General features: G+C 46.7%; 1 protein-coding gene across 6 annotated transcripts in view; it reads right to left on the minus strand.

Moving 5' to 3' along the window:
* LOC149324514 (uncharacterized) overlaps positions 1 to 18,629 on the minus strand; it is a 168,507-nt gene continuing 149,878 nt past the window's right edge. For all 6 annotated transcript variants that reach the window (XM_089565458.1, XM_089565457.1, XM_089565455.1 and 3 more), the window contains one exon: positions 1 to 618. In XM_089565458.1, coding sequence (XP_089421584.1) covers positions 535 to 618 — 84 coding nt within the window. In that variant the 3' untranslated portion in view covers positions 1 to 534. The remainder of the gene's footprint in view (positions 619 to 18,629) is intronic.

Raw genomic sequence — 18,629 nt, forward strand, 5'->3', positions numbered from 1 at the left:
ACCAGTTTTCTACAGTGCACCCAAAAACTCAAACGTGTAATCAACAGAAGTGTTGAAACGCGGAGCCTTCAGACAACCTCGAGCTCGGTACGCATTCCGCCAAAGCTGCAACACAGGCGCTACGCTTCTGCACATCGGAGCACGGACGTTCACTAAAAAACACCGCTGATTGGCAGTCTGGTAACTGTGGAGGGCCTATTTCCCAAGATTCAGTGCGCAAGAGGGCCCTCGGCACCGGCGTCAGATGAGGACGGCTTGCAGAGGCTGAGCGCGCTCCCTCCTAGTTTTTTCTTCTTCCATGGCCACGAGTCAGTGCGCTCACGAAATCGCTGCCGACTTGCTGATGCATGCGTGTCTGAATCAATGACATTGATCACGCGTGAATAATGTTTTCTTCTGCGCACAGCACATTGTTTAAACGAAATTCAGAGCGAGCACCACTGTTTTATCTAGAGCTTTGAGCGAAGATTTAACATCCAAGTGACAGACGGCAGGCGGTACAAAAATATTTATTCCCTTATGACGGATCCGAGGTCACATTTTTATGACAACTGAAACTTGACGAGACGAATTTTTCATGTTCTGGTAGTGCGACAGAACGACCAATATGAAGTACACCTGCAAAGGAGAAAGTTCATTCAAGTCAGGCTCTCTCAGCTCACGAAATGCACCACCATTCAGTGCCTGTAAGCACACATTTAAATTCATGACAGAGTGTCCGTGTGCTACACGCGAATGCTGTCATTTTCAGCTACGCTGGCAGCATTCGTACCAATAGCCGCGAGCTGGACGGCAGAAACAAAATTTCCCGGCCTTTGAAAAGAAGATTTTGAACTACGTTCACTGCATAAAACAAAAAAGGCAGCCGCCACAAAAGTGAGTGCGTCAGGAATAGCTCGTCCGTTTCTTCAAACAGAAAATGCGAGGTGATCTAAAAGTCTCAGAGAAGTAAAAATTCAAAATTTCGATAAGCAGACACAGTAACGCGATGCTGTTTTCAGAGAATAGCACTGAAAAACGTAGGAAAAACCGCACGCTGAAACGTCCCAACAACAAAAAGATAAAACTCTTCCGCTCTGCTAAACGAATTAAGAACCAATGCTCATGGAAAAAGTATTACACTGAAGAAAACATTTTGGAGTACTATGAGCTCTAAACGCTCGCAACCATTATAACTATACGATCACTGCAATTATCCGATTCCTGCAAGTCAAACAGCCGAAGAACTAAACAGTGCATTCATTTCTGTTTTCAAGCAAGAAGCTGCTAACACTTTACCAGATTTTCCCCATTACGATCACACTGTTATGCCTGAAATCACTTTTAATTCGCCCGGTATTGTGAAAATCATTGACTCATTAAGGCTTTCATCTTCTGGGGACACGTACGCGCAGGCGCGGCAGAGGAATTCGCTCCCGCTACTGTGCCTTTTGTGACCCTCCCAGACGGCACCCAAAGCAACTTGAATAAACAGCGCGAACGAAGACGAGCACAAAAGACAAGAAAATGGACGACACAGCGCTGACTAACAACTGAGGGTTTATTGCTGATCACACAAGTATAAATACATAGATGTAGGCAGAGAGGGAAAGGTATACAAAGTGCAAAAAAAAAGCATAAATGTGACAACAGCAACAGAAGCGCGCTAGAAATCAGCGGAGATTATCAGCCCCCAGGAGTGACAGCTCTTTTTCCAGTAGTGTTAGCGAAGGAGTGCTTATACATGCATTTCCTTGCTTGAATATGTTGTAGGCCTCGATAATTTCCCTCGCAGTTTTTTCCTGATTTTTGGCAATGACCTTGGTTTCATGATATAGCGGTACGCACTGTTTTTTACCTGTCTTTGCCCATTCACAATCCCGGCAATGAATGCCGAGGTGACCAGAAACTACTTTTTACACTTTATAGCTGTGTTCGCTCAGCCTTTTATTGATACATCGTCCCGTCTGTCCAACGTACTGCCCTCCACAGGGCAGAGGGATGTTATAAACAACCCCCTTATCACAAGGGACGAAGCGTGACTGGTGCTTAGTTGTGCACTTCGCCAATTTTCCTTTGATCTCATTAACAGATCGGCACAAACCAGCCAGACGATCAGGCGCGGAAAACACAACATCGACACCTGCTTTTTTCCCCACTTTTTTCAGGGAGTGTGAAATTCCATGTAGATATGGAATCGCAGCGACACGTTTGCGGTTGTTGTCCGATTCCTGGCCGTCTCGTGTAGCTGGTTCTGACTTGCTCTTCTTTAGGGCCGACTCAGCTACTGACGTGATAAGTTCTAGGGGGTACCCTGCCGAGAGCAACCTTTTTACCTGGAGTGAAACGCTGGAGTGCAGTCTGTGGTGGCAGGATTTTGTTAATGAGCTGTTCAAACAGGACCCTATGATACCCCTCTTAGCACAACTAAGCACCAGTCACGCTTCGTCCCTTGTGATAAGGGGGTTGTTTATAACATCCCTCTGCCCCGTGGAGGGCAGTACGTTGGACAGACGGGACGATGTATCAATAAAAGGCTGAGCGAACACAGCTATAAAGTGTCAAAAGTAGTTTCCGGTCACCTCGGCATTCACTGCCGGGATTGTGAATGGGCAAAGACAGGTAAAAAATTACCGACGATTACGTTACTTCCTAATGCGAAATTTGAGCGCAGCAAATAAGCTGTTTCACCTTTTCGATAGTGAGTCAACCCCAGCTGCGGAGTTGGTTTCAGGGACAACGCCGCCGATGCCGACACAAACAATATGATACCCTCGCTTCCGCAGCGCTAAGAACCAGGTCTAGCCGTGGGAAGGTGGTCACGTATTCGGCGACGTGCCGGGGCCTACGTGAAATAACCGGCGCGTCGGCAACTGAAGAGCACCCTATCCGCCACACACGAACAGGGGGGGGGGGGGGGGGACCCTTTCCTCCTCTTTCTGCATGGCGGCGACGGTGTTCTATGCAGTCACGTTATCTTGACTCTCTAGCGGCGTCAGCGGCATCCAGCGGTATCAGTCGGTCGCTGCTAGCGCTGGGGGGATGAAAGGGGGGCGGAGCTGGTTACGAGGCCGACGACAACGCCGACGACGACGCGAAACCCAGGAACGGACGCCAAAGAGCTGCGCTCTAAAACAGTGCGTACCGCTATATCATGAAACCAAGGTCATTGCCAAAAATCAGGAAAAAACTGCGAGGGAAATTATCGAGGCCTACAACATATTCAAGCAGGGAAATGCATGTATAAGCACTCCTTCGCTAACACTACTGGAAAAAGAGCTGTCACTCCTGGGCGCTGATAATCTCCGCTGATTTCTAGCGCGCTTCTGTTGCTGTTGTCACATTTATGGTTTGTTTTTTTTTTTGTTTTTTTTTTGTTTTGCACTTTATATACCTTTCCCTCTCTGCCGACATCCATGTATTTATACTTGTGTGATCAGCAATAAACCCTCAGTTGTTAGTCAGCGCTGTGTCGTCCATTTTCTTGTCTTTTGTGCTCGTCTTCGTTCGCGCTGTTTATTCAAGATGCTTAACCAACTAGCCCGCCAAAACGTGTTAACCCAAAGCAAAACCACGTCCGACACCTGCACGATCTTCGCAAGCCACTTCTCGGACCGGTTCTCTACCAGCAGTTGGCTACATCCTCAAGAAAGCTATGACGGGCTTCTACGAAGGTTTTTTTGAAAAAATGCCAGGTGTAGGAGAAGAGCTCCATGAAAACCTTTGCGCACCAGCCACAAGCCAAGAGCTGCACGCCATCCTGCAGAGTATGAATGCAGCCTCGGCCCCCGGTCCATACGGCATTGCAACAAGTTTTTATGAAACGTTTTTTTACGAGATCTAAGCAGCGCTGCTGAAGATGGTCAACGGCTTCCTCGCGGATGGGTTACGTCCAAACTCTTTCCGCGAATGTCGCATCATACTCATTCGAAAGCGGGCGGTGACCCCTCCGACCCGCAAGCATGGCGGTCCATAAGCCTCTTAAACGTAGACTACAAAATCGTCGCATCTTTACTGAACAGAAGAATGCGGACGGTTCTGCCTTACCCATTTCACCAGGCTCTAACCAGCAGCGTGCCGGACCGCTCTGTGTTTGCTGCATTGGCGCTCACAACAGACCTGTTCACATTTGCCAGCAGGACGAGCTTCAGCGGGTGTTTTGTTTCGCTCGATCAGGCGAAAACATTCGATCGGGCGGAACACTCGTATCTGTTGGGGCTCCTCGAAGCCTTTGGATTTTCACCGCTAATCGTCAACAGGCTGCGCTTACTTTACGCGGACCTGAACGCTCGTCTCTCCGTAAACGGCCACCAGAGCGCTCCCTTCTCAGTCACCCGGGGCATAAGGCAAGGATGCCCTCTCTCCCCAACGCTCTTTGTGTTATGCCTGGAGCCACTCATCCGGCGCATTAACGACAGCACATCCATACGCGGCTTCCCTCTGCCCGTCCAGGGCCAAATCAAAGTTTCGGCCTACGCCGACGACGTGTCGCTTTTCCTCAAGGACGAGGATAGCTACGTTGCTTTTTCGGGACTGTTTCTCGAGTATAGCGAGATATCCGGGACCCTATTGAACAGGGGAAAAAGCAGGGCGCTAAGGTTTGGCACCTTCACACCGAACCTTACGGGCGAGGGGGAGTGGGTGCAGGGAGTGAAAGTCCTGGGAGTAGCATTCCTTGCCAGCGGAGTAGTAGCCCGCGAAACCTGGGCTAACCTCCGCACGAACGCCGAGAAACGCCTCTCGGTGGCGTCCGCTTTCCGCCTTTCAATGGCAGAGCGCAGCTATACACTGAAGTCCACAGTCCTAGCCGCATGTTTTTTTTTTTTTTTGTCGCCCCCGTCGCAAACCCACCGCGTACATTTGCACGCAGGCTAACCACGGCCTGTAGCTCTATCGTTTGGGCGGGCAACACCGAGCTTGTGTCACGGTTGTTTCCAGAAAAGGGTTGTAGCGCCGAAACAGACAACACACCGAAAGCTAGACTGGACATTCGCAACTTCCAACTGATTTATTCACCGCGAATGTGAATGGATATAAGACAAACAATCAAGAATGATATCAAGAACCACACACGCGCGGGAGGGTTGTACAAAAACTGAAAAAAGAGATAGGCGAATCACACAGGTGTCTCACCCCCGTGTATCTAAAAAAGCAGTTTCATTCTTATATATGGCAATTGATGGGGTACTAACACAATCGCCACAGTTGCTTTTGATATAGAAAACCTCCAACAGTTCACGGGCTGTCTGGTCCTGACTTCTGCTTAAAACCTTCGTTTCTTTCAACCTTGCTGTACGCTTAATCTTCCTTTCTTCACTGCAGGCTTTACAGTGATGGGGCAGATGTGAGCCTGTGCCATTTTTTAAATCCCGATTGTGTTCTGCTAATCGGTCGTTAATATAGCGGCTAGTTTGGCCGATGTACTTCTTTCCGCACCTGAGAGGAATCTGATAGACGACTCCCACGGCACATTTAACAAACGGAGCTGCATGTCTCCGCTGCATGAGACATGCATGAGGTAAAGCGAGCTATTGCGTCGCTTTGCCTGGAATCTGCGCTTCGAAAATCCTGCCCACATAAAATGCTACAGTGTTTGAACGATCAGGTTTCGCGACTTTCAGCAACAGGCTTCCCTGGCCCGGTCATTTCAGCTGTTGCTGAAACCCTCCTGTAGAAGCATAAAGGCGCCCAGAAAAGACATGAAACCCCTTCTTCTAAGTAAGACTTGATGTTGGGCTAGTCGGTTCATGGTTAGAGCGAAACAAAACTGCGCGAAGAAGACGGGACAAAAGAAAGGCACGAATACACACACACAAAGCGCAGACTTCCAACTGACTTTATTTTGTAAAAGCAGGGTGCTTATAAAGGCAATCACAGCAAACTAGGAGACAAGCAGAAGCAACGTGCGAACGGCAATGACAAAGTCAACAATACCACGTGTGATTACGACGCATGAAAAGTTCGAATGTGACCATCTAAGAAATTGATTTCTTGACATGAAAGAGATAAAGAAGGGGCGCTAACACACTTATCACCCCTTTTAGAAATGAAATAGGCCTCGATAATTTCTCTTTCGGTTTTAGTTTTGGCTTTAGAAAGGAACTTTGTTTTTTCCAGGTAAGGAGAACAGGTTTTCGTGTCGCAGCTCTTACAGTGCAAGGGTAGATTGCTGCCAGTGCCACTGCTAAGGGATCGCCTGTGTTCTAAAGCGCGCTCATTAAAACAACGACCAGTCTGGCCTATGTAGGAACGACCGCATGACAAAGGTATCTCGTAAACAACTTCGGAAACACATTTTGTAAACTTGTTCCGGTGGTTCTTCTTGCAAGTGGTGGGTTGCTTTCTTGTTCCAGCCAGTAGAGGGCACACTTTTTTCAGCTTGCAAGGAGCCGAAAAAACAACGCGTATCCCATACCTTTCTGCTACCTTCTTGATGTTATGGGAAAGGCAATGAAAATACGGCATGACAAATGGTGGCTTAGGATCCGAGCATCCTTTATTTTTTTCTTGTGAAGATTTTAGCCTTTGAAGCAGGCTTTCGCAGGTGCCAAGAAGTAGATGACGGGGTTAGCCAGCGGAAAGAAGGCGCTCAACTTAACAGTGAAAACTGGATGACATGGTGTGGGTACAGGATTTCTGCAGGGCAGAGAGGCAGGCAGACATGATGATGCCACGTTTGACTAGCTTAGAATGAGCACTTTTATAGGGTAGTAGACTCTTGTTCGACCTTGGGCTATACGACCAGCAAACGTGGGCATCAGTGAAGTGAAGATTTAAGTCTAAAAACTGTATGTGGTTGTCCCTTGTCAGTTCATGAGTAAAAAGTAAGCCTTGCCCCTCAGAGGAGAAGGCGTTAAGAATGTTAGTGACAGCACCGTCAAGGTCATAGTTAGAAGAATTGTCTAGAATCACTAGAAAGTCATCGACATAACGAAACACACGTGATACAGGGTGGTTTAAAAGCTCTTTTTCTAAACGTCTGTCTAAAAAAGCCATAAAAATGTCACACAGCACTGGAGCAACCGAAGACCCAATGCAAATTCCGGACTTTTGAACATAAAATCGTCCGTCGTAAAAAGTGGCTGTGGAAGTAAGGTAAAACTGTAAAAGCTCTAAAAAATGCTCGGTACTGATGCCAGCCATATTGCGAAAAACTAATTCACCATGCTCTTGAATGCAATCCCTCACAGCAGTGTACAACCCTTCATGCGGTACTGAATAGAAAAGATCTTGTACATCAACGGAAATAGCTGTGTAAGCGGAGGGCATTCCCTGTTCCAGAGCCAGCACAAGGCCCTTGGAGCTGCGGATGAGGAACGGATCACGACCCAAAACTTGGTCGAGGTGGCGTTTAAGGAAGGAGCTAACAGAACGTTGCCAGCTGTCTCTCTCGGACACAATCGCACGTAGCGGGCAGTCAAGCTTGGGCGTTTTGCCAGTGAAGAAAATTTCCAGAAAATCTCTGTCTGCTTTTGACTCTGAGTTTTTGACAGCGTCCAGATTCATCTTGTTCAGCAGCCTGACAGCTTGTTTCCGCTGGGTAGAAGCACGGAAATCAACAGGTTTGAAATTCTTGAGCACTGCTTCTCGGGCCTTTTCTTCAAACATGCCTTGCGGCATGACGACGAAGCCCCCCTCCTTGTCAGCTTTCACGATAGACAGTCCGTGCTCCTTAAGGTATGAGACTGTTTTCTTGATCGGGGCTTTTGTAGAAGAAAGGCGACTTACATTGCGTAGAAGGCAGTCCACGCTGTCACTCACGACGCGTTCCCTCGTCTGATCGGAGACGTGAGAACCGACGCGTCGCACTGTGGCAAGAAGCTCCGAACGGCCAGACGGAGGTTCGAAGCAGAACTTCGGCCCCTTCTGCAGAGTTTGCTTGACAGACTCCGGGAGTATAACGTTTCCCAGGACAGTGACAGTGTTCTCCGTAGATGATGGACGTCGTGGCGCCTGAAGGGAGAGGCGCGTCCTCTGCCAAAGAAACTCAGTCGTTTGCGCAGAGAGTCGCAGATATTCTTGAAGATGCTTGGCCGCAAGCCATTCGTCCGAACCTTCATAGATGACCACCTTTAGCCAGTACGAGTAATGCCTGACTCTCCTCCAGGCTTCCGATTTCATAATCTTGCAAATCCGGCGAACATGTCCCCAGGAAAGACCCGGGGCGCCGAAGAGCCTCTGGATTTCGGGAGGCACAACCCTGCGCTTCAGGCAGTAGCCCAAGACTCTTGACTGGCACGTTGACAGTGCGATGAGGTTAACATAGGTAGTTGCCGCTTGTCCCTTGTTCATAGGAAGAGTGGTAGAGCCCAGAGTAGAAGAAATGTATCGAAGTAAGACTTGATGTTGGGCTAGTCGGTTCATGGTTAGAGCGAAACAAAACTGCTCAAAGAAGACGGCCAAGAAGTAGATGACGGGGATAGCCAGCGGAAAGAAGGCGCTCAACTTGACAGTGAAAACTGGATGACATGGTGTGGGTACAGGATTTCTGCAGGGCAGAGAGGCCCTTCTTTCCGCTGGCTATCCCCGTCATCTACTTCTTGGCACCTGCGAAAGCCTGCTTCAAAGGCTAAAATCTTCACAAGAAAAAGATAAAGGATGCTCGGATCCTAAGCCACCATTTGTCATGCCGTATTTTCATTGCCTTTCCCATAACATCAAGAAGGTAGCAGAAAGGTATGGGATACGCGTTGTTTTTTCGGCTCTTTGCAAGCTGAAAAAAGTGTGCCCTCTACTGGCTGGAACAAGAAAGCAACCCACCACTTGCAAGAAGAACCACCGGAACAAGTTTACAAAATGTGTTTCCGAAGTTGTTTAAGAGATACCTTTGTCATGCGGTCGTTCCTACATAGGCCAGACTGGCCGTTGTTTTAATGAGCGCGCTTTAGAACACAGGCGATCCCTTAGCAGTGGCACTGGCAGCAATCTACCCTTGCACTGTAAGAGCTGCGACACGAAAACCTGTTCTCCTTACCTGGAAAAAACAAAGTTCCTTTCTCAAGCCAAAACTAAAACCGAAAGAGAAATTATCGAGGCCTATTTCATTTCTAAACGGGGTGATAAGTGTGTTAGCGCCCCTTCTTTATCTCTTTCATGTCAAGAAATCAATTTCTTAGATGGTCACATTCGAACTTTTCATGCGTCGTAATCACACGGGTATTGTTGACTTTGTCATTGCCGTTCGCACGTTGCTTCTGCTTGTCTCCTAGTTTGCTGTGATTGCCTTTATAAGCACCCTGCTTTTACAAAATAAAGTCAATTGGAAGTCTGCGCTTTGTGTGTGTGTATTCGTGCCTTTCTTTTGTCCCGTCTTCTTCGCGCAGTTTTGTTTCGCTCTAACCCCTTCTTCTAAGCCGGTGGTGGTCCCTTATGTACACCAATTCTCTCACAACCTCAAAAAAGTGGCTGGCAGGCACCACGTGCCCTTGGTGTTCTCAGCGCCAAACAAGCTGTCCAAGCTATGCCCTCGCAGGGGCTGCAACAAAGAACATGGGATCGCCTACGCCAAATGTGCAATAGGTGTGGTGTACTGCATCCCCCTCTCATATGGGGCTTCATACGTAGGCCAAACTGGCCGCTGTATTAATGACCGGCTACGGGAGCATGCCAAAAACATAGAAAATAACGACACGAATGTCAATCTTGTGCGGCACCTTGCTTCGTGTAAATGTAGGGCGGGATTAGAGAAGACCACGATTCTTGGCAAGAGCGGTAATGATAAGGCAAGGCTCGTTTTAGAAGCTTATTATATCAGAAAGCTGTCCGAACGTTGTGTCAGTGACACGTCGGTACACATATATTCATCTGAATGTGCTTTTTTAGATTCGTTTTTTGATTAACTCCTTTGCTTGACGGATGTGCATTATTTGTACCTCTCTATGCGCATGCTCTTCATTCCCTTCCTATATATCCGCTGTACTTCAGCATGAATAAACAGTTGGTAGTTAGCGCTCGTGAACGTCTCTGTGTCTCTTTCTTTGTCCCTTGTCTCTTTTTTTGCGCTGAATTCTATTTAACATGAGACATCCAGGCGGAGCCGATTCTGCTTTGTGCCAGAATGTTCTAGCACCTTTCCGAGCTTTGTCTCGAAAGTTCCCTGTCAGCTTTAAAAACGGTACGGCCGACAGCGGCGGGGATTCTGTACGACGAACGCCGAGCACGCTTGTTGCTACGCCGCCGCCGAGTGAGTCAGTTCTTTGCGGGCGCAAGTCAGCCCAAATAAAGAGTTCCGTTTCTAAGACATCCTCGCTGTTTTCCTGTTCGCCGGACTGCAGTCACCATACGTGACAATATCACTTCTCATATCCGCCTATTTGCAGATGACTGTGTAATCTACCGCCCCATCCATAACACCTCTGACTCTCGCTTACTTCAAGACGACCTTAAACGTGCTGAAGCCTGGTGCAACACTTTGCTAATGTGCTCAAAAACTAATAAAACGTCATTGCTTTCTTTAACGGTAACGTTAAGAGATCGGAAGAGGGCGGAGTGGGTAAGGGAACAAACGCGAGTTAATGACATCTTAGTTGAAATCAAGAGGAAGAAATGGGCTTGGGCAGGGCATGTAATGCGAAGGCAAGATAACCGCTGGTCCTTAAGGGTAACGGAGTGGATTCCAAGAGAAAGCAAACGTAGCAGGGGACGGCAGAAAGTTAGGTGGGCGGATGAGATTAAGAAGTTTGCGGAGATACAGTGGCGGCAACTGACAAAAGACAAGCTTAATGGAGAGACATGGGAGAGGCCTTTGCCCTGCAGTGGGTGTAGTCAGGCTGATGATGATGATGATGATGCTTTCTTTCTATCAACGCCAAAACTATCAACCCTTCAAGTGTGAAATAAGTGCATCTGAAATATCATCTGTTCAGTCGTATAAGTATCTCGACATCACATTTTCTAACACACTTAATTGGTCAGCACACTTAACAAACATAACAAACGAAGCCAATCGCATTCTTGGCTACTTCCATAGGAACTTGCGACTCGCTTCTGCTTCAATTAAAACATATCTCACATTTGTCCGGCCGAAGTTGGATTACGCATGTTCAGTCTGGGACCCTCATCAATCTAACCTTTCTGACACCCTCGAATCAGTTCAGAATGGCGCAGTATCTATTTTTCGGACTGCTCGTATCACACCAGCGTCACTGCGCTTAAATCTGAGGCCAATCTTACTAATCTTGAGTCGAGACGTTGCATCTTTAGGCTCTGCCTTTTTCCTAAATTTTATCACGGCCCACTAGACGTTTCCGCTATTTTGCCAGCTTATCGCTTATCAAGCCGTACCAACCATCCCAAAGCAGTCTACCTTCCGCCAGCACACACTACAGCTCGTCTTCACTTATTCTTCGAGCAAAGAGAGAGAGAGAGAGAAATGGACGGAAAGGCAGGGAGGTTAACCAGGCGATGCCCAGTTGGCTACCCTACACTGCTTACTTACTTATCTTGATTAAATATTCAACTAGGAGGAGGGAAAAAATTGGTACTGTAACTTTAGGTAAACCCTAACAACATCCACGCGATTTCAGTTCTGAAGACCGCTTAGTTTCTTTATAAATCTTTGTCCAGTTAGCTGGGACACCCTGGGGGACACCCTGGGGTGTCCCAGCTAACTGGACAAAGATTTATAAAGAAACTAAGCGATCTTCAGAACTGAAATCGCGTGGATGTTGTTAGGGTTTATCTAAATTTACAGTACCATTTTTTCCCTCCTCCTATTTGAATAATTAGTCCAGATAAATAAATTAACTTTTTAAATATAGCTTGAAACGTTCAGGCGTCAATAGGAAAGTTGTGGAGCTCCACACATATTGCCCAAACCAGGAACTTCCAACGAGATTGACTTAGCTTCATCATCATTATCATCATCAGCCTGACTACGCCCACTGCAGGGCAAAGGCCTCTCCCATGCCTCTCCAATTAACCCTGTCCTTCGCCAGTCGCGGCCACCATATTCCCGCAAATTTCTTAATTTCATCCGCCCACCTAACTTTCTGCCGTCCCCTGCTACGCTTGCCTTCTCTTGGAATCCACTTCGTTACCCTTAAGGACCAGCGGTTATCTTGCCTTCGCATTACATGCCCTGCCCAAGCCCACTTCTTCTTCCTGAAGTCCGTAGAATTTAAAAGATACCACGTGACAGCGCGCTCCGTGCGCCGGAATGCGCCGCGATTACAGCGCTGTCATCCGTGCTTTGTAGAAAGCATCACTCGCTTCGCGCCTTTTGTGCTGCCCAAGACAGGGCTTCGTGTTGTGCTTGGTTCCAAGATAAGCGCCAGTGGGTTCGGGCCGCAGTTGAAAGAAAGCGTGGCTTCCGTTTTTCATCGTGATTCACACGGCGTTATTAAGCTTGTTATATGCGGCTTTGCTTGTTGGGATCTTCCTCCCAAATTCGAAATCATGAGATTGTCATCGTTCCTCCGCATGCATTCTGCTAACGTGAGAGCGCAATTTTCGTCGCAGAAACGGGAGCTGCGCTTTCTTTCAACTGCTGCCCGTGACCACTGGCGCTTATCTTAGAACCAAGCTCAACGCGAAGCTCTGTCTTGGGCAGCACGAAAGGCGCGAAGCGAGTGATATTTTTACAAAGCACGGATGAGAGCGCTGTAATCGCGGCGAATTCGAAGGCACGGAGCGCGCTCTTACGTGGTATTTTTTAACCTCCGCGGGCATTCCTTTTTCCAGAATAAAAACGGTCACGCTGCTAAGTCTACCTCGTTGGAAGTGCCTGGGTAGGACAATATTTGTGGAGCTCAACAACTTTCCTATTGACGCCTGAACGTTTGAAGCTATATTTGGAAAGTTAATTTATTTATCTAGACTAATTAATCAAATAGAAGGAGCGAAAAAATGCTACTGGAAATTTAGAACATCTCCGCGATTTCAGTTCTGAAGAACGCTTAGCTTTTTTTATAAACCTTGGCCCAAGTTAGCTGGGACACATTGTATATATACGTGTTTGTGCGTATGTGTGGAGCAACTACATGACTAGGAATGTCAGCGTCACGTTAACAAATGATAATATAGTACATGCGAATATACCGCCGAAATAGCATCGGTAGTCGGTCCATCTTGCGCAATACGAATGTATTCCTAGGATTTCTTTTTTGCCTCTAAGTTTGTATTTAGCCTGTAATCGACACAACGTCAACACAAACATCCACAATGGAATTTCAACTTAAATACATAGGCCAATTTTCAACAGATGCCCAATGTTCATCGACAAAAATGCCACAGAATTTCCACAGCCATTGAGGCAACTTGACAAAATTGCACAAAATTTCAACACCAGTTTTTTTAAGGGAGGGGCAACAGCGATACAGGAGGGCGGCTTCTCCGCAATTATAGAAGAGCTGCTGTTGGTTAGGAGTGCGCCACACACCCGCCTTTAGAGCCGGTTGACGCAGTGCGGTTCCCCGCTGGTAGAATGACGGAGGCGGCAGCGGGTGGAACGGGGCATTGCATGCATGCATGCATGGGTGGGTGGATGGGTGGGTGGGTGGGTGGGTGGATGGATGGATGGATGGATGGACGGACGGACGGACGGACGGACGGACGGACGGACGGACGGACGGACGGACGGACGGACGGACGGACGGATGGATGGATGGGTGGGTGGGTGGGTGGGTGGATGGATGGATGGATGGATGGATGGATGGATGGATGGATGGATGGATGGGTGGGTGGGTGGGTGGGTGGGTGGGTGGATGGATGGATGGATGGATGGATGGATGGATGGATGGATGGATGGATAGATGGATGGATGGATGGATGGATGGATGGATGGATGGATGGATGGATGGATGGATGGATGGATGGATGGATGGATGGATGGATGGATGGGAGCGCCCCCTTTGAAACGAGGTGGTGGCAATTGCCACCATGCTCAGCTTTTCTTTCTTTATTTTTGTTCAACTGTGTGGTCAATTCTCATTAATATTCACCATCTTCTTTACCTACGGTTTCCTACAATTCTAACCTTATGCCACATCTCTGCTTTTCAACCACTAATCCTCCAATCGCTTTTTGCTGACTTCCACTGCAGATTTATTTACATGACCATTGTTATCTTTAAACTCTAGGGCCTCAGGAAGAGTGACTGTGCCTGCATCGACATCCGGATGGATACCATCACATTTGATTATGAGGTGTTCAATTGTTTCCACAGATCTACCACACACTGCACCTGTGTCATCTTCTTCGTTAAATTTCTTTTTGTAGCTGCGCGTTCTAAGACACCCTGATCTAGCTTCAAAAAGTAGGGCACTGCCTCTTGAGTTTTCACAGAAAAATTCTTTCCTGATCTGCTTTTTCCAGTATCGATATAGTTCTACACTATGTTTCTTTTCCATTGAATTCATCCAATTCTTAATTTCCGCATTTTTAACCTGTCGTTTAATGCTCTTTCTTTCTCCGTCCTCATGACCGGCATACTTACTGGTTAGTTTTCTAGTTCTTTTCCGCCGCTGTGAGTCAACGCTCTTTCTGTATAAATATTTAAATACCTTAGCTGCCCACCTTTTATCGTTCAATTTCCTCAGGCGTTCTTCATATAGTATTTTACTCTTATCTTCCCGTGCTTCGAGCGATGCTCAGCCCATATACCCTTGTACTGCCTCGTTTGTGGTTTTGCCGTGGGCACCTAGTGCTAATCTTCCAACAGCTCTCTGATTTACGTCTAATCTCGACTGAACTTCTCTTACAAGCACAGAACCGCATTGCCGAAAGTAAGTCCCGGCACCATTACTCCTTTCCAAATGCCTCTTAGTACTTCATATTTGTTGTACCCCCATAATGCCCTATGTTTCATTATCCAGGCGTCTCTTCGTCCTTTTGCCCTAACAGCCTGTTCATGCTTTTCCGTGTATATCTGCCCTTCGTTTAGCCATATCCCGAGGTATATGTATTCGGCCACTTTGGGTGTTTCGTGGCCTTGTATTGTAGGCACCTGATCAGTTGTATCGTTGAAAATCATCACACCTGATTTAGTTGCGCTAAAACTGAATCCCAGAGCGTCTCCTTCGTCTCTACAGCAATTAACCAAAGTTTGTAAATCTTCCTGGCTATCTGCTAACAGTAGAATATCGTCCGCATACATTAAACCCGGGAGTCGCTGCTCAACTACATTACCGCCGAATCTGTTCGACAGATTATAACCTAGATTACTTTCTTCTAGCCTTCTTTCCATATTTATCACGTAAAGCATGAACAGCAGCGGCGATAGAGGACAACCTTGCCTTAATCCTTTGTGCACCCCCACGGTTGTACTTTTTTTCCCTTCCCATGTAATTTCAACTTCATTATCTCGGTAGATTTCCTGTAGAAAATCAATCACCTCATGACCGATACCTATATCTTTTAATATGCTCCACAGGAGTTCCCTGTTCACGTTATCGTATGCACCGTCTATGTCCAGAAAGGCTAAATACAGAGGTCTGCTTTTCGCCTTAGCTATTTCTATGCATTGGGTAAGCACGAACAGGCTATCATCTAAGCGCCTACCCCTTCTGAACCCATTCTGAAGTTCTCTGAGTATCCGATTACCTTCTACCCATGACTGCATATTTAATTTCACCGCCTGCATTGCCAGCCTGTACATAACAGATGTTATCGTAATCTGACGGAAGGATTTTGTGTTCATCTTATCTCATTTCTCTTTATAAATCAAATTCATTTTACTCTGTCTCCAGCTGTGCGGAATTTGCGTATTGGTTATGACTGTCTCCAATGTTTTTATCAGCGCTTCCTTGCTTCTTCAGCCAAGTTCATCAATCAGCTTAATTGGAATTTCGTCTATCCCTGCGGATGTGGTTTTAGGAATATTTGCTTCCGCCTTTTCCCAGTTAAGACTAGTCAGTTCTAAGGTGTTCTCTATTGTGCTGTCGCGAGTTGCCGAATCACTTGGGGAGATTACCCCCATTGTCGTTGCTAAAAGACGCAGCTATAAATAACGTAGTGCAGTCCACAGCATCGTCTCCGTCTAAACATTTTCCCTCAGCATATATAATCTGTTCCTGCGTTCTTTGAGTTGTTTTTCCCAACCAGCTTATATGGTTCCAGAATTTTCTTGGCCCCCCTTTATTTGCCTCGCGAACTTCAGCCAGCCATTTATCAGAGGACTGCTTCATTTTAGCCTGGACTAGGACCTGAACTTGCTGTTTCTTTTGTCGATAAGATTCCCGTTTTTCTCCTATTTCCTCTTCGATTAGTGCGCCCTCTTTTATTCTTTGTGTTTCCTTGAAGCCACCCGTCGTTGTTCGATATCCTCCTTAATTTCCATATTCCACCAGCTTCGTGGCTTCCTTTTTCCTCTCCAGCGGTTTACTCTTTTCACTTGTTTCATTTTTGTAGCGATGAGCAGTTCTAACTGATTATACTCCCACTTTTCCATGGGGCGTTTCTCGATTACTTCTTCTATATCGGCTGATATTAGCTATATTTGTTCATCGTTTTATTTTGCGTCGTCTTTTTGACTTCGCTGCATTTCTCTTTTGACTAGGGCTCCCAACTGTAGACTAATACGTTTATGATCACTTCCTAGGCTGTACTTCCCCTCTTCGTCTATTTCCATTATTGCGAGCTTGCTATAGATGCCCTGCGACATTAGACAGTAGTCAATGGTTGTCAGCCGGTTACGGGATTCCCACGCGATTTATCCCTCATATTTATTTTTTTATTTTCAGAGGTACTGCCAGCCTTCGCAGAAGGCCTTTGGCAGGAGTGAGCATACATGGTAAAGAAAGTACAAAAAAGCGCTACAAGACATGATTATAATAAGAGTGGTGTCATCCGCCTGCTTGAGCAGATTAACACCGAGAAGAAAAAAAAATAAGAAAGAAAAATGCTTTGTACAAGCTTGCGCTGTTCAGGCATATAGAAACAACACTGGCACATAACACAAGAACACTGGCATCAATAGCACGCTTGAGGAAATAAACATTAACGGTAGACGTACGCTGATCCGTCCACAATCACAATAATGCCAACCACAAAGCAATATCAATAGCGGGAACCAAAAACGCTTACGTTGAGCTAACTGATGGCCTTCAATTTTGATAAGAAAGTTTCGACAGACGGGCATTCCACAGCTTCAGAAGGCAAAGCGTTCCACTGACGGACGGTTCTCGGAAAAAAGGAATTTTGAAAGGTATCTGTTCGGCACATATATTCTTTTAATTTTTTGGAATGGTTTGATCGTGTACATCGCCGTATAACAGGTTCGATATAAATGCTACTATCTATACCTATCTTACTATTGTAGAGTAGATGCATGTATTTCATTCGTTCATAATACCGTCGCAATTGTAATGGTTCTAAGTTAGCTTTTTCCACAAGCGCAGTTGCTGAGGTACGCCAACTATATGAGCTATAGATGAATTGAGCCGCCTTTTTTTGGACGCTTTCGAGTTTGGCAATGTTTAATTGAGTGCACAGATCCCAGACTACAGAAGCGTATTCAAGAACGGGTCTGATAAAAGTTTTGAAGGCAAGGAGTTTTATCTCTTGTGTTGAATTGCGCAGGGTTCTTCTCATGTAACCGAGTTTCTGCATAGCCTTTTTTGTAATGTATGAAACATGTTCATTCCATCTGAGATCTGAGGTGAGGATTATACCTAAGTATTTACAGCTTTTAACGGAAGATAAAGGGTGTCCATTGACGGAATAGGGAAATAGGAGGGGTTTTCTTTTGCGTGTTACTGTCATTGTTACCGTTTTCCTCCTGTTTATTTTCATTTGCCACGTTGAGCACCAGTTTTCTATTTGAGCTAGCGAAGAATTTAGTTTCTCTATTGACAATAACTAGGTTGTGCCGCTCACAGAAGTCTGGCATTAACATCCCGTTACAATCTGTGTATCCATTCAGGTCCCCAACTGGCCATTCATGTCGCCCAGCGGAATAATATCAGCACCATTTCCAAACTGATTTGTATCGTCATTGAGGCACTTAACTAGATCCTTGTTTTCTTGCCTGCATTTGTCCCCGCTCCCTAAATAAACTACCCCTAGCCATGTCCTTTTGCCAGCAATTGTACCTGATACCCAGACATGTTCTTTGCGAGTTGATTTTATTCTCCGCCAATTTGTTCCTTGATGTATCAGCACACCTACTCGTCCTCCCTCCTCCCACAGCTCGGAATGAAGAGCCGCGGCGTAGCTCATGGGGCGTGGCTCCGGCATAAATTGAGGCGGTCAAAATGCCTGCCGGATTTCGTCGCGCACGACTTCGGTAACAGGCCGCCGCGGTGGCTGAGTGGTTATGGCACCCGGCTGCTGACCCGAAAGACGCGGGCTCGATTCCGGCCGCGGTGGTTTAATTTCGATGGAGACGAAATTTTACAAGCTCGTGTACTGTGCGATGTCAGTGCACGTTAAAGAACCCCAGGTGGTCGAAATTTCCGGAGACCTTCACTACGGCGTCCCTTATAGTCCGAATCGCTTTTGGACGTTTTACGCGCATAAACCAAACCAAAGTTCGGCAACAGCTGCGACTGTCGGATTAGGTGAGCCAAGGTTCTGTTTCTGGAGCTGTTCACGGACCACCGCGCGTATCAACTCACGCAAAGACGATCTGTCGCTAAACACGCACAATGCATTGGTCACCGTACAAAGAGTCATTTCGGTGTCGGCGCTGCTGCGCTCGATAGAGGAAACTC

The sequence above is a fragment of the Amblyomma mixtum genome, unplaced genomic scaffold, assembly GCF_055824585.1.
Source record: "Amblyomma mixtum isolate Tamu unplaced genomic scaffold, ASM5582458v1 scaffold_27, whole genome shotgun sequence".
Lineage (NCBI taxonomy): Eukaryota > Metazoa > Arthropoda > Arachnida > Ixodida > Ixodidae > Amblyomma > Amblyomma mixtum.